This window comes from Micropterus dolomieu, linkage group LG02 (genome assembly GCF_021292245.1).
Source record: "Micropterus dolomieu isolate WLL.071019.BEF.003 ecotype Adirondacks linkage group LG02, ASM2129224v1, whole genome shotgun sequence".
Taxonomy (NCBI): Eukaryota; Metazoa; Chordata; class Actinopteri; order Centrarchiformes; family Centrarchidae; genus Micropterus; species Micropterus dolomieu.
This window is the reverse complement of record NC_060151.1, coordinates 18207970-18224641: the sequence shown is the minus strand read 5'-3', so window position 1 is coordinate 18224641 and position 16672 is coordinate 18207970. Positions and strand designations below refer to the sequence as shown.

At 41.0% G+C, this 16672-nt stretch overlaps 1 protein-coding gene across 2 annotated transcripts in view; it reads left to right on the top strand.

Annotated features, from left to right (window-relative positions):
• Nucleotides 1-3754: 3754 nt before the first annotated feature.
• Nucleotides 3755-16672, top strand: part of LOC123957180 (ras-related protein Rab-26-like) — a 78703-nt gene continuing 65785 nt past the window's right edge. For both annotated transcript variants that reach the window (XM_046029793.1, XM_046029800.1), the window contains exons 1-2: nt 3755-4153; nt 6041-6151. In XM_046029793.1, the coding sequence (XP_045885749.1) occupies nt 3968-4153; nt 6041-6151 (297 nt within the window). In that variant the 5' untranslated portion in view covers nt 3755-3967. The remainder of the gene's footprint in view (nt 4154-6040; nt 6152-16672) is intronic.

Genomic DNA, 16672 nt, shown 5'->3' with positions numbered 1-16672 from the left:
ATAGCTACTGACTTGATATGCATCATATTTTTCATTAATATGCGATAGCTGTTGTATGACTTTACATAATCAGGATCATGGAATAAAAGTCAAATTAAGGGATACCTCAAACTGAATAACTGCTTTCCATAAAGATAAACACAATGTAAGTTATATTGTAAAAGGTATACAAGCTAGGATTTTTTATTAACTAAAACATCTCCCATGTAACTTTTTTTACATAGCACACTATAAACAAGCAGCACTCATGTCACCCACTTTCCTCTCTCTCTCTCTCTCTCACACACACACACACACACACACACACACTCTCTGTTTTTCTCATTCAAGATGCATCAGGGAGCAAATAAGTGCCAGGCAGTGCCAGTACACTGATGGTTCCTCTCTCTAAGGCCTGACAAACAGGGATGCCGGCTGGCAGGATGCCCCCTACCCCTCCTTACAGCACTCAGGCCGCAGGCAGCTGAGAGAAAGAGTGGCCAACAGATCAACAGTTGCTGTCACCGTTGGTTGAGCGACTGGCCTAGGCTGCTGCACGCCACCCAGCCCACGTTCAGGGCACCTGACTCTGGGTAAACTGACAAATGCCTGGCATTTGGGTGGCTTGCAGAGTGATGTGACCTTGAGGGTGTTATGACCTTACTGCGCTGGACACACACACGCACTTACAGCCACTCTCTGTCTGCCTTGTGTTCACATTCCCAATGTTTTTCAAGCACCTGACCAAGTACATTATCCACACCTTTCAGACTCACAGTCACAGAAACGGCACAGCTCTAAGAATGCTTGCACTCAGGAAAGAGTGCTGAGTTTGTTGAAATGATAAGATTTGACACATTCTTGACATCTGAATCACACAGTTGCTTTAAAATGCATGACACTGGGGGGGAAAAGCTTTAATTTGATTACTGTCTTGTTAGTTTTAGCAAGGAAAAAGTAAATTTGCCTGATTAGATTTGCCTCCACAGTTTGTATTCATAGACCTTTTTATGAGCCTGTGGTGCCATATATGTATGTAAGAACGGACACACAAGCATATGATTAACAAGTACACATTATAGCCTAATAATGTACAGTACTCTCGCTGGACATGTTTTACTCATCTTGACAAGGCTGTTAATTTCTCTGAAACCAAGGGACGGATTCCAATGACCCTCTCTATCCACATTGCCTATTCCCTCCAAAATGCTCAGCTGTTGCCACAGTAGACAGCTGCTTTAGGGGTAGAACGAATCTCAGCTGTCGTGGGGAGTTGTGCAAGGGGGTTGGTGGATTTGAGGGTTTGTTTTCCCTCAAACCAATGACACTCCACTCCCCACTCCGCACTGAGTTGGGTGGAGTGTGGAAAAATGCTGACAGACTGCAGATTTAGGGACAGAAACCAGAGGCTACAGCTGTCTGAGTGTTTACAACCAAACGGCTCAGTAACCTCTGAACTGCGGCGTTCTGGGGTCAAAAAACTGACGGCCCCCAAAAAGTCTACGTACAATTATTTCATTCTGCTTGATGTGCAAGCTACAATGTTTGGCAGTTAGAAAATGAAAGAGGAACACCATATGCTGGGTACTTTTATGTTAGATCAAGAAAAAATCTTATTTTTACATCAAAAACTCGCCACAATGAATATTTACCACATAAGGATCAGTTAAAAAAATTTGACTGTGCTCTTGCCAAATCCAGTAAGAGGTGAACATACTGTCAAATGTCATCCACTGCAGAGAAGCTCCCTTAAACATGACTCACAACCTGTTTATTGCCCTGTTGTTTCTTTCTTGGCTGGTTTTCAACCTGTTTAGCTTGTATATATTAAAAGGGGCTGCCAATTTGAGAGTTTAGCCTGGTATTATCCATGCTGCATACTGTAAAGGTCAGAAGTAACACAAGCTCACTTCAGTCTCCTGTTGTGGGGAGCAAACAAGGTCTCTGGCCTATGATCTTGGAGCATATTCTAATGAGCCTGGACAGCCTGGCACTTGATCAGAAAGGCAATTGTATCATACACAAATTTCATATTGCATAACAAACTAGATTACTGAGGTTACAAAACAACAGCCTCTCATTACTGGCCACAGAGGATCAGGGTCTAACCAGAATATGCTGCTGTTCTTTATTGCAAATGTAGACAATGTGTGGACCCTGCCACAGATTGACATGTTCCATGTTATGGAGAGACGTTTGAATTATTTTACTTATAACGGGTGTGGGTAAAAGTCATAGAGAGGCCAATGACCATCTTTTTGACTGGTCTGCTCTGATCACAAACAGCTTGTTGGTGGAGTCTGGAGGAAGCTGAAAAACAAACTGTAGCCTGTACAGAGATCTGCCATTAGTAATAAACATCTATTGTATATGATTATCAAATAATTAAAACTGTCTGGTATGCATCTCATTTAACTCGGTGTACGTGACATCTTTTGTTGTTGTTGCACTTTCCCTTGCAAACTTTCCTCTGCACCCTGGTTTATCTGTGACTTTCTATCTTACATTCTGATATCGCCCTCTTGTGGTACGTTGTTGAAATCACATCTCCAGCACTTTCCACAGGTGGCCGGTTGTTCTGCATTTCCGCTATTTTCCTCCACATTTCATAAATAATGGTCATGTTAATAGAAACAGAATGCTTTTGATCGCTTGCATTAACCCATCTCATCTATTTGCCAATTTCTTGGCTAATCGTTCAAAGTTAATGGACGGCACATCGTATTATATTCAAAGTTGACTTCCTTCTAAGTGCCTAAGTGGTATACTGGCCTCCAGCTACGCCTCAGACGTACACAAAATAAGATTTGAGAGCCATGAATGAATTAGATAAAATAACTAGTGGTGCGATTGTATGGCATCGTCATAATCACTACATTAACACATTCACATGATAAAGAGGTCGCTCTGTATGGATCATCATTGTTGCTCTGCAGCGTGCACCTTATTCTGAAGGTTTAGAACACACTGACTTTATTCCATAAACAAGAAAACCAGGTTAGTGCCAGAAAATATCCATGGAGAAAAATATCCTTAGGGGGAGGGGTCATTAAAACCCAAAATTATTTTTTAGAAGGAGGAGTTAGCCAGATTCAGTATTTGCACAGATGCAGCTGTTTTTCAGCACCACGGACAGCGTCCTGTGCCCTTTTTCGCCCTAATCATCAGTGATATCCATATTGTGCACAGGTCATACAGTTACCTTCAGATAACGTAAAGTCACGTGTACTTGTGAACCATATGCTTGTGTGTCCGTGCTTACGTACATATATGGCACCACAGGCTCATAAAAAGGTTTATGAATACAAACTGTGGAGGCAAATCTAATCAGGCAAATTTAATTTTTCCTTGCTAAAACTAACAAGACAGTAATCAAATTAAAGCTTTTTTCCCCCAGTGTCATGCATTTTTAAGCAACATTTCAACATGTTAATAAGTCACATGTTTCTAAAGGTTACTACAGTCTCCACAATAGATCCACATTGTTACTCTTAACTTATTTATATATATATATATTATATATATATATATATATATATATATATATATATATATATAAATAACTTACTCTACAGTAAGTTTGTGACGTGAAGATACAGGGCTTTTATTAAAAGTGCAGCGCCCCTGTGTCCTGATGGTTTTGCGCTCAAGGTGGAGTTTTGCGGCACATCACATGTAATTGCTGCCGCTGTAGCGAACAGTGCTGAGGCTGTTGTCCTGAAAAGAGCAAGCTGTCAGAAGCTCCAAGAGGTTGAACCACAACGGAAGCGAGAGCGCTTTGCCTTTTCCGTACAATATCACCCCTACTTTCAGAGGAGAGGAGCATGCGTTCAACGCGCAGGTGAAAAATCTTCTAATTTAAGTTCTACGCTGCTGCAACTTTTTAGGTCTATACCTATATTGGGTCTATATTAGGGCAATATTTTTTTGTTGTAGTTGTTTGCTTTAGCTATAGGGTTCATAAAGATAAGTTTTGAAATCTTGAGAAATGTCTCGCAAGAAGGCTGTCAAAGGCAAAGCCGCAACCAGCAGCCCGTCTGCGGGCAGCCCCGCCAGGAAAGGGACCGGGAAAGCCGCGAGGAGCAGCCCGTGCATTGTCCAGATGAACGGTGTAGTCCATCCCAGCAGACCCTCCATCAGCAGCAGCAGCGAGTTTTATGACATCGCTTTCAAGGTAAGATGCCTGCTGCTGTTGTTGCTCGGTAAATGCATGAAAACAAACAGCAACTCACATAAAAGTAGGCTTTGTTTGATCATTTTGCACCAAAATATATCGGCACCAAATTAATCAAGGCGATGTACCAAATTCCTATAACAATGTCATAGAGATCGCTATAAACTAAACACACGGTCATATGAACACTTTTCGTCTTTTGTTTGCCTTTAGGACAGAGCTATAGGCCTACTACACAAGAAAACATAGCCTACACAGTAAACCTGTTTGTGGTCCACTTCATTCTTTGCTACTGTTGTTTTCCTGTTTAGCTTTAATTGTCTTTCGCTTTACAACCACCTCTATTCAATAAACGGCAGCTAGCGAGCTCCTGACACCAGCTGTGTCAATAGACGATCGATAACCTGGAAAGGCGCACAGCGCCCTGCAAACAGCCAACAGACAAATAATTTGCTCGTGCCGCGCCACTGGTTTGAACGCCTGTTTGTCTCGTTTACAGTGAGCAATTGGCGTGCTTTACCCAACCACAATTCGAGCACTTGTGCGAGTAGAGAACTGTCACTTCACCACAACACAAACGCAGATTCACGCCCACAGGTTTCTCAGAGTGTACTCCCAACATGGCTTCAAGGGAGTCGTGCCACCCACAGTACTCCATGTTTTGATGTGAGTGCACGATGGCTTTGTGGTGCTCTTTTTGCAGAACAATTGCATGGCTCCATCCAAGCTGTCTCCCTCTGTAAACCATAGATATTCTAATTTCATTGATATTGGTATTTGGTGGACTACAATTTCTACAGTACACAAATCCCTGCAGCCAGCAAATTAACAATTGCAGAAAAAGCCACATTCTCCAGTTTCAACCTGAGCTGAAGCAAGATATTGTTCATGTAACTGTAATTTCATGGATATGATCTGACATGATCTTTCTAGATCTAGCTGTAATGTTTAGTTTCATATTGCAAGACTGGATTTAAGAAGTCCCACCTGTACATTTACTTTTCCCTCTGGTCATTACTCTGCATTGAGTCAGTAAGGACACTGATTGCATTTTATTTATAAAAGCCCAAGGGCAGGGAGAGACCAGGTGCCTCTTCCTGCACACTCCTGCAAACATTTAGCTCCCGTAGAGCTGTTTAAGGGAGAAATGGGGAGCATAGGGAAACAGTGGGCGAGAACTTCAGACAAGTTACCCTTTACCACATTTTGTATCTTTTCAGTGACCATGTTACACCCTTTCATACTTCTCCCTCTGTCTTTCTTCTCCTCTCATCTTCCTCTGTGCACCCAAGAGGCACTTTTGATTTCCATGGTCTAGGGGCCAACAGTCCCTCAGCTAACATGATAACAGTAATCACATCAAACCTTTAACTTCATCACAGCAGGGAAGAAGAAGAGAAACGCATGACTGTTTGTTCAGCAGCAATGATGCCGAAGTATGTCTGTTTTTGTATGTGGGCACACACATACATGGATGCGCTATAATATGATTGCAGACATTCACACATTTACAGAAAGGATCTAAGGACATCTACTGGTGGCCATGATGAGCAGTCACACACTCATTCACATACACCATCTTCACTGGCCAAGAACCAAAATACCAGGACTAATTTAGCTGAATGATTCAAATGTTCTGTTTTTGCCTGAGGACAATCAGATGCTGATATAAAATTATGAGAAACAGCTCTGTCTTGTTCATTGCTCCTACGTGTTTTCTTTTTATGATGCTAGTTATTTTAGTTCTGTCTGGCATCTAACCTTTTTATTGATCACTCAGAGAGTGTGAAGTTATATCCGTCACACCTCTGGTTATACATTTTTGTGCTTCTTAGTTAAGGCTTCCAGTCATTCCCGGCTAAGTTCTTCCCTCTTGGTTTCGTGCAGGTGATGCTGGTTGGAGACTCCGGTGTGGGGAAAACGTGTCTACTGGTTCGTTTTAAAGATGGAGCTTTCCTGGCTGGCAGCTTCATCTCCACTGTGGGCATCGACTTCAGGGTGAGTTTAAATCAATGAAACCAAAAACATGCAAGCATAAAACCGACAAATCCCTCACATACATGCATATGCAAACACACTTCCAGGTTTAGTACCTTTTTGTAAAACGGGGCCATTTGTAGCCTACTAAGGTATTTTTCCAAAGTTATTTAGTGCCTTTTTATGCCCCAGAGCTATGGGTATTTCCTGTTAGGATATTGATTTCTTAAATTAGTTTGACATGCTTTCATTTTTTAGTCTCTCTGGGTAATAATCATATCTCTGATGTGCCAGTTTTGTGGTCCCAGATGGGCAGCCAGGAAAGAACTTATCCATCTATTCTAATGATCACCCTCAGGTATGTCTGTCTGTCCAACAGACTGAGACAGGCTACCACTTAGAGCAGCACTTAGACCCAGGGCAGCAAAAGAGACAGTTACATCCCTCCGGCTCTACATGGACCTCATGCACAGGGTCACGTCAGCTACAATAACAGCCCTGGGTGCTCACTGAACTGAATTGAACTACTACTTTCAATCACTAGGCTTTTTCTGGGCAATTATCTATCTATCAAGCAATCAAGCAATTTAGCAATATTTTTGTGAAATTCTTAACTCTCACTCAGGTTAAATTAAGTAAAATGTACATTGTAGTTAATGTAGGCTTTTTATTGTCTGTCTTATAAAATATATGGTACAATATAGTATGGTCTAGTACAAGAACCCTGCAGAAAACAATACTTTTATAGAGGTTATTACATTCAGTTTTCAGCATTGCACTCCTGTAACCTTGTTGGTCTCACAATGGAAAGTTTAAAGCAATGTTATGTGAGATTTGGTGTAATTTGACGCCCCTACCATTTCAGAGTGTAATTCACCACTGTCATAAAAAGGACAGCTGTGCATTTGTTATGATTACATTAACAAAAACGAGCAAGTTGACAATTTTGCTAACACAGCCAAACATCAAGTAAGTGTAACTGTGCATTCAGACCAAACGCGAATTTAATCCACGCAACGCTTTCCTCGCGGGGGTTTTATCGCTGGACATCCCTGGAGTGTTCACACACAACGCGATAACGCGAATAAATACAACTCGCCATTACTACAGCTGTATGAACCCCAAAGTAAACATTTTGCTGTGATTAAATAGCAATAAACGGATCAAACTGATGCCGAAATAACTACAAGATGATGCAGATTTGTTAAACATATGAATTCATGCTTTGTCAGGTCTGTCAGCAAGACAGCAGGACAACAACTTCTAAAATGTTTGTTTTCTGAATGGAGTTCGGATCGATCAGGGCTATACTATGCTAACTTGGTCACAGTAAAGTATAACGATAGCTGGAATAAAGTTACATACACATGTTTTCTGAACTCACCAGGTAGTTCAACCTCCTTCGCTTTCTTTTCTCCCGGCAATGTCCACTTTGTCCGGTTTTTATATAAATATGAAGTGGTGCCAAACGACAGTAACAACACTGGAACCGGATGTGCACGGAAACTAGCTGCTGAGAAGTTCGAGTGAAGATAAATCAACATTGTAATCCCAAAAACTTAAGTAAAAAGCTAATTTAATAAAAGCAGTTTACTCCGAAATTAACTTGAGATTCATAGATGGTGGCTGAACCTCCGTCTGTGAAACTTCCGATTGTGCTTGAGCTGACTTTGCTAACACAGGCAAACATCAAGCAAGCACAAGAACACAGGACATAGCAAGCAGGCTAATAAGTTTTAATTTATTAGTCCAACAGCAAGAAGGCTAGCTCTGCATCTGTCTTGCATCCTTTAAGCTCTTTTAACTTACGCCAATGAGTATAAGCAGGGCCAATATTTACTCTTGTCCAGTCTCTTGTTCAATCTCTTCCTCCGACGTCTTGTTTGGTCTCTTCGCAGCCTCTGCCATGACACTGAGAACACTGAGCTAGATTCTTCCAAAGAATTAACATTGTACATTATATACTTTTTGCTTCCTCTAGTCTTATAGCTTGCTGAAGAGCCGTGTTGGTGCCATTAGGCATTACGCCGTTGTTGTGATAAATGTCCTGCCTAGGATTTCAATGTTACAGCACAGCAGCTGGTGTAGGAAGCCCGGAGTGGTAATGCCAGAGATGTCATTCACCCTGTTACAAGTCAGTGTTCTTTCTAACTCCACATCCCCACATTTATTTCATTTTCAAACTTGTAGTCTTTAGTCTCAACAGACAGTCAGACTTTGTATAGCTCCTTGGAGTCACAAATGCCATTTAAAACTTTATTCATACCGGCTATGCAGTTGTACTCCCTGTAAACCGACAGCGAATAAACAATTGAAGTTTCCCTTTAACTTACCTCTGTGGTAATTTCTGAGTGCCATAGTTTGTGGTTTTGTTGTAATCCAAAACTCCAAGAGATTACAGAGAGATTTGTTGCTGTTAATGGGAGTAATCAATATAAACATATTTACAGTGTAAAGGTGCCTAGAATGGAAAAATGTGTTTACCTTGGCAAAATATTTCAGTACATGTAACTGACATACCGCAAGCCTCAATCTTTGTTGTTTCCTCTGGAAAAATGGGTGAATATCAACAAGCGCTAGATGTTAACGCCCCAAAAGTTACATAGACTAATCCACGTTCCAGAGTTAGTGGTCATACGAGCTCATAGAGCCACAGCTGGAGGTTGTGCAGTGTAGTATGCCGTGCATTTGTACAGCAGTCAGTGAAGTGTAGTCTAGCATAACAGGCCTTGATTCAGTGCCCCTCTTCTGTACTTGGAAGCAAGTGGGCTTTCAGGGAGGGGGGCCTTAAAGAGACAGTAGCTAAAACTGAGTGTTCAGAAAGAGGGTAAAAAGAGGTGCTGAAGCAGTGGAAAGTTTGAGAAAAATAAAGGGTTTTTTGAACATTACAGCATGTAAAAATTTTCTCGTAGAAACCCGAAATACAAGTATGAACATAAGAATGAGCATTCTACGGCACCTTTAATAGTGATAATCTGCTCGCTGATGCAGTCACTCATTAAAATGATGCATTTTACTGCTTACCCTCCTTCATTACTTTATTTGTCTGTCAGGTGCTAACTTGTTCCTCCACCTATCTTTTTCCTCCACCCATCTTCCTCACTGTTTATGGTAAGTTAACTTATTTGAAAATGCTGTTAACACCATTACATAAAGTGTAAGTGCAACAGTAGATCCTTTATACTCTTGAGAGGCATACTGGTATTGTGTGTGTGTGTGTGTGTGTGTTAAACTAAAGTATCTAACCATTTTATAGCCCTATGTGTTTGGTTGGGATGAGTTTGTCAGTGGATGAGCAGTTGATTTATTTACTTATGTAAAGTTATAACACTATGTCTGCTGTCCTGATGTACATTTTGGCCTATCTAAGCAAAGCAGAAGCTTTATCAGCTATCTTTGACTGCTGCATTTACTACTAATAGAAGAAAAAGTCCAAAACTCATAAAGTTTAGTGCTTAGTCTGCTCTTTTGTCATATTGACTTATTATTTAATTGCAGTGTTGCACGGACCTGTGTGACATGAATAATTTCATTATTTTCCTCAATGCTCCCGTTCTCTTCTGCAGGGTTTAGGTAAATGATTCAGTTTTCTAGTACAAGCGAAATAGACCTCAACTCACGAGGATCCATCCTGAGTGGAACTGTGAGTCAGTATTGACGTGGTGTGTTTTTTTAGGTATGCTAATTACAATGCAGAGTTAATTGCATATTTTTCTTTTTTAGTGTTACATTTTGTGTGTAAATCCATATACATTTCTATATACAGTTCAACTATTTTAATGCAATAACATCCGCTATACAATATAACAAACTTCACTGAATGTAATTTAAAATTGATATACAATGCAAACCTAAATCGACAGCATATCAACTATTGTTCTTGTTAATTTATGAGGTCAGTGAATTAAATTAAACTGTGTTGAGAAGTTGAGAGACCAGAACTTTGTTGAGTAGGAAAATATGAACATCCTTGGTGTTTGTCTTCCCATGGAGGATACACAGAGAGACAGGGAGACAGGGAGTGATCGTTATTTTTAGAAAAAGACAGTTTTGATCCTTTTTAGTTGGTGGGAAAGAAAGGCAATTTGCTTCTTATGGGGATTTGATCCGGTTCCCACTTCAAAGCTGCAGTGAGATGCTGTGTTTTCTTCCCCTCTTGTTTATTGTACTGTCATCTCGTTTAAGCCTCAGCATGTTCTCAGGATTACAGAGCTGCACTGGTGCCTTGTTAGGCTTAAAATACAGGGAGTCAGAATAACAAACATAATGCCACGCAAATAGCATTTGATTATGAAATCTCCCTATAAAGGGATTATAAGAGGGATACATTTATAGACAAAGAGTGAAAACCAAGCATGTACCTAATCACATTAATACCATGTAGATCTACCGTTTCTCAATCTCATTTGGACAAATAATTACTGCCAAACATTAATAGAAAACCAAAATGATTCTATATGACCATGTGGCATACATGGCCATTTATGACATAGAGACCAAATCAGGTTAATTGGATGTGATTTCACCTCTATTCATAGTTTTCAGTCACGTGACATGCGCTGTGACTTGGATGGCAAAACAACAGACCAACAAAGCGGCTCACACCGTGACTCTCCCCTAGAGACGCCGCAAAAGCAGTCAAATTTTATTTGGATCACCTTTCAACTTAAGAAAAAGAAAGATATGAACACAAACTGCTAGTGTTTCACATATCCGATCGATATAACGTTACAGCATCCGCTGTCGCATTTCTCCCGTTAAAAACCACCAGGTCCCTGCCGCCGCTCGACTGTGGAAATGTTTACTTTTACCTTCTGGGGAATCCCTCACCTAGCACTTGTCACCTCGATTAGTAAATCCGAAAGCACAAAAACCATTCAGCATTTTGGCAACGCAAAAAGTAACAAACCCAAAGTAACAGTGTATCACTTGCATATTGGTTGGCAGGCAATGGAAATTAACGTCTTTTTGCACTCCAAGGGAGTATGACGTCACGTGAAAACTATGAATAGATCTCTAGTGAATTAAACATACAGTAGACGCACTGCTTATACTAGATCAATATTATCACTTCTTATTATCCTAATAAATCAACGTTTCCACATCACTTTGTTGCATTATGTAAAGGATTATTGGAACCTGCCACTGAAATGTAAACCTTTATAAAATTTAATCAATTTTCAGCAACACTACTTTTGATCTTTTTGTTAGAAACTGCTCAATAACAAATGCCAAATTTGCATACAAGTGGTGAAAGTATTCATTTTCAGGTTTTTTCTCAAACCAAATTTCACCACAGCAAACCAGAGGATAAAGTTCACTTGGAAACTAGGATGCAGCATGTCCAGGTCATCAGTTGCCATGGTAATGCAGGCGCTAACTGATGGGCAAGTGACTGTGATTGACCAAAGAGCAGAGCCTGTCTTTGTGCTTTTTTCTTCTTTTTGCTTCCATCAGGAGGTCAGAGGCAGTATGTGTAAGGCATCCGGTGGGTGTAAATGACTCCTGCTGCTCAGGCTAAATGTTGCCATTTGCCGTCTTGACTGAAAAGGACCTCTGATGTTGTACATGCATGGACATTGAATGTCCTGAGAATATTTTTCTTCTCTACTTTCTCCATTTCTTTCTGCTCTGTAACACATCTAATCACCTCATGTCACTTCTTCCAGCTCCAAGGGATCCTGGGTTAGGTTCATGCCCAGTCAATAGAAGACAGCTGTCTCTTTTCATAAAATGAATAGCTCTGCAAGATTAAATGGGAACCAGCAATTACATATTAATGTGTATTTGTATCATGATTTTTGATCTCTCTACCACAGATTAAAAGATAGACTGCATAGAGGCAAACTGCAAATGTACTCTTCGCCCGGGATTATTTTTCTTACACTTCATTCATTGTCATTGAATTTAATTTAATTTAATAATTGATTAGACACTATGCACATCATATGCATCAAACCTAAATTCATTTAAAACTGAACAAGATCTTTATATGTATAAAACTGTCAAAATAAGTGAAGATATTAATACACAGGAGAAATCTTTCCAATCTGAAAGATGCAGAGCCACAAACACTAAACAGACGTTTTCTTTTTCCTCGTGGCATCAAAACTACTCCACAGTTGTTGCAAAGAATAAAGACATATCATCATGTTGAAAGATATTAGGCCTGAGCCAGTGGTGTAGTCTACGTGATACGCACACCCTATGACCACTAAGAACGGTCAAAGATTTTCGTGTAGCTACCCACTTAAAATAGCGAGATGATACGTAACAACATTGTTTTGTGACAGAACTTTCACACATTCATTCATAAATTCACCCTGTTTGTGTTGCGAAGCTCTGAACTGACGTTTGCTGCTTCCTTGGCCTGCGACCAAGATCTGACGTCACCTACCAAACAACAATACAGCTGCCTGGCGGTCACTCAGCACACGTTTGAAGTCAACTAATGTGAATCACTGAAGGAGATGTGAAACGCGAGCAAACTCAAACTAAACTCTTTTAGTGTTTTTGTAAGCCTGCAGCTGAAGCTGCTGCCGCTCCAGGTGACACTGCAGCTGTAGCAGATGACACAAACATTAGAGTTACTGAAACACAGAAAACGAGCCAGATGAGGCTGATGCTGTCGTAACGTTACCTGTTGAGTGAAAAAAGCATATAGGCCTATGTTATCATTAACGCTACTGTAACAGCATTGTTGGTCTATTGAATTGAATCTAGAACTAGTTAACTAACGTTAATGTGGTGGATCAATGAATGCGGGATAGGCTTACTGTGTGTGTGTGTGTGTGTGTGTGTGTGTGTGTGTGTGTGTGTGTGTGTGTACAGTAGTAGAAGTAGCAGTTCCTGGATGCTGCTGCTGAAAAGCCTCAGCTTTCCATTATTGTTAATAATAGTTGCTCTGAAATGTGAATTGAAAATTGCCAGCTGATAAAACCAGATTCATATAACATCTAAGGCTAAATGTAGCTCTTAACTGGCTGAGTTAGATGGTGATTAACACTAAACATTAGACATTTCCACCATAGATTGGTGCAGAAAATGTCTCCAGAATGCAGGAAATTTGGGTGTATTGTAAATGGTGTATTCATCAATGATTATTTCTTTACATACTATTAAAATGTCTTCTAGTATTGATCTTGTGACCCCAATATTCTAGATTGTCACGTCTCATATGCTAAATGTTTTGTCACAAATCTAATCTGAGCCCTAAAATTTCCCCACCACTTTTCAACACAAAGTGACAACCTTTCCCACCTATAACTGTCATTGGCTGTTTAAGTCTTTGCGTTGTAGCCTAAGCAGCTCTCTATTAGATGTACATGCATACTGTATATATTAGTGGGACGGGTGAGTATGAGGCTGGGAGGAAAAAATCACAGTATACTCACAAGAAAAAAGTAGACTAAACCACTGGCCTGAGCTTTGTGTTGGTTTCAGGCAGTCATGCTAGATTCTTTCATTTTCCCAATAATCTGACTGGAGTGTGGAACTGAAATATTCATTTCTGGTTTAAAGTTAACATCACATTTTGGTGGGTCTATTATTATTATTATTAAGGTGCGCAATTCAGTATGTTTCCCTACCACAATGAATCCCTTTAAAAATCTACATTTTCCCACACTGTCTGTGGCACTCATACTGAAGGTATACTGTCAATCTTTAAAAATGCCTCACAAAGGTATGGTTTCATTAAAGCAGCTGGATTTTTGTAGGTTTTAGGTTTTGAGGGGGTTGAAGCCAATTTTGTGGTCGGTCCACTGACCATGGTCCCTAACACAGAACACTGGCCCAGTTTGTGAGTGGTGGGTGGAGTTGTCCATGTGGTCCTTTGGCTGTGTTTGTCAACTTAGCCAAAAAAATAATATGTCTAATAAATTATACTCTTATCGATTATGCCTATATTCCTATTGTTGTATCCTACTTCTCTCTTCTCTAGCCATGTGGTACACTTTTATTACCTATAAATGCATAATTTAAGTTGACAGAGACAAATAGCTAATCCCTTTAGTAAGTAGTGTATCTGCCTGTACTACACATTGCTATAGGGGTTTAGGCTAATGCGCTACCATTTCTGTGGGGGGACAAAAACATTGATAATGTGATCTTTGCCATAAGTGGACAAATAACTTCAATCTATGGCGGGAGCCGTCTTTGGTGCTGAACTCCTCCTCCAAACTCCAAAATCTACATTGCCTTGCAAAAGTATTCGGCCCCCTTGAACTTTTCGACTTTTTGCCACATTTCAGGCTTCAAACATAAAGATATAAAACTGTAATTTTTTGTGAAGAACCAACAACAAGTGGGACACAATCATGAAGTGGAACGAAATTTATTGGATATTTCAAACTTTTTTAACAAATAAAAAACTGAAAAATTGGGCGTGCAAAATTATTCAGTCCCCTTAAGTTAATACTTTGTAGCGCCACCTTTTGCTGCGATTACAGCTGTAAGTCGCTTGGGGTACATCTCTATCAGTTTTGCACATCGAGAGAATTTTTGCCCATTCCTCCTTGCAAAACAGCTCGAGCCCAGTGAGGTTGGATGGAGAGCATTTGTGAACAGCAGTTTTCAGTTCTTTCCACAGATTCTCGATTGGATTCAGGTTTGGACTTTGACTTGGCCATTCTAACACCTGGATATGTTTATTTGTGAACCATTCCAGTGTAGATTTTGCTTTATGTTTTGGATCATTGTCTTGTTGGAAGACAAATCTCCGTCCCAGTCTCAGGTCTTTTGCAGACGCCATCAGGTTTTTTTCCAGAATGGTCCTGTATTTGGCTCCATCCATCTTCCCATCAATTTTAACCATCTTCCCTGTCCCTGCTGAAGAAAAGAAGGCCCAAACCATGATGCTGCCACCACCATGTTTGACAGTGGGGATGGTGTGTTCAGGGTGATGAGCTGTGTTGCCTTTACGCCAAACATAACATTTTGCATTGTTGCCAAAACGTTCGATTTTGGTTTCATCTGACCAGAGCACCTTCTTCCACATGTTTGGTGTGTCTCCCAGGTGGCTTGTGGCAAACTTTAAACGAGACTTTTTATGGATATCTTTATGAAATGGCTTTCTTCTTGCCACTCTTCCATAAAGGCCAGATTTGTGCAGTATACGACTGATTGTTGTCCTATGGACAGAGTCTCCCACCTCAGCTGTAGATCTCTGCAGTTCATCCAGAGTGATCATGGGCCTCTTGGCTGCATCTCTGATCAGTCTTCTCCTTGTAATAGCTGAAAGTTTAGAGGGACGGCCGGGTCTTCGTAGATTTGCAGTGGTCTGATACTCCTTCCATTTCAATATTATCGCTTGCACAGTGCTCCTTGGGATGTTTAAAGCTTGGGAAATCTTTTTGTATCCAAATCCGGCTTTAAACTTCTCCACAACAGTATCTCGGACCTGCCTGGTATGTTCCTTGTTCTTCATGATGCTCTCTGCACTTTAAACGGACCTCTGAGACTATCACAGAGCAGGTGCATTTATACGGAAACTTGATTTCACACAGGTGGATTCTATTTATCATCATTAGTCATTTAGGTCAATATTGGATCATTCAGAGATCCTCACTGAACTTCTGGAGAGAGTTTTCTGCACTGAAAGTAAAGGGGCTGAATAATTTTGCACGCCCAATTTTTCAGTTTTTTATTTGTTAAAAAGGTTTGAAATATCCAATAAATTTCGTTCCACTTCATAATTGTGTCCCACTTGTTGTTGATTCTTCACAAAAAATTACAGTTTTATATCTTTATGTTTGAAGGCTGAAATGTGGCAAAGGTCGAAAAGTTCAAGGGGGCCGAATACTTTCGCAAGGCACTGTAGATCTCCTTGTGGTAGCCTCCTTCTGAGTAGTCTCAAACATGCCAGAGTGCCTGCTGAATAGAAAAAAGCTAATGTGTCCAGTGTGCCGGCGTGCTTATATATGCCTCCAGTTACGCCGTCACAATAGGATTGGAGTAGTTTCATTAATGATTTCAGCCCTGCCACACCCAGAGGTGTTCCCATAGTGTCGTCACCTGTTACGGGGTGTGGTGTGTGGACAGAGAGGACCCAAATGCAGCACTCAGAAGGAAGGAGGTTTATTGGAGGAAAAAGGGTGAGAGGGACTGGAGGGAGAGGAGGACGTCGGGGAAGTACAGGCACGGGGAACCAAGGAGACAGGGGGCCAGAGAGCAGGGGAACACAGGGGCCGAGGAGGCGTGGAGAGGCGGGGGAACAGGGAGGACGCCGTGAGGGAAGTCCAAAGAGGAGTGGGCCAGTGGGTGAGCCCAGCCGAACGGAGGACGAGGGTGAGTGTACCTGGGAGGAAAACAGACAAAGGGACAAGGTTAGGGAAGACAGCAACAAGGTACAGGGTAAACGTGAAAAAACAAGAAACATGAAAGCCTGAACGTGGGGATGGCACCGGGTGTGGAGCAACGACGATCAAGCAAGGATGGTGTGGAAAACCGGGGTTGAAATACAGGCTGGGATGAGGTTGATTACTGGCAGGTGTGGCAGGCTGACGAGGTGGATGATGGGTTGCAGGTGCAGGTAGTTGGCTG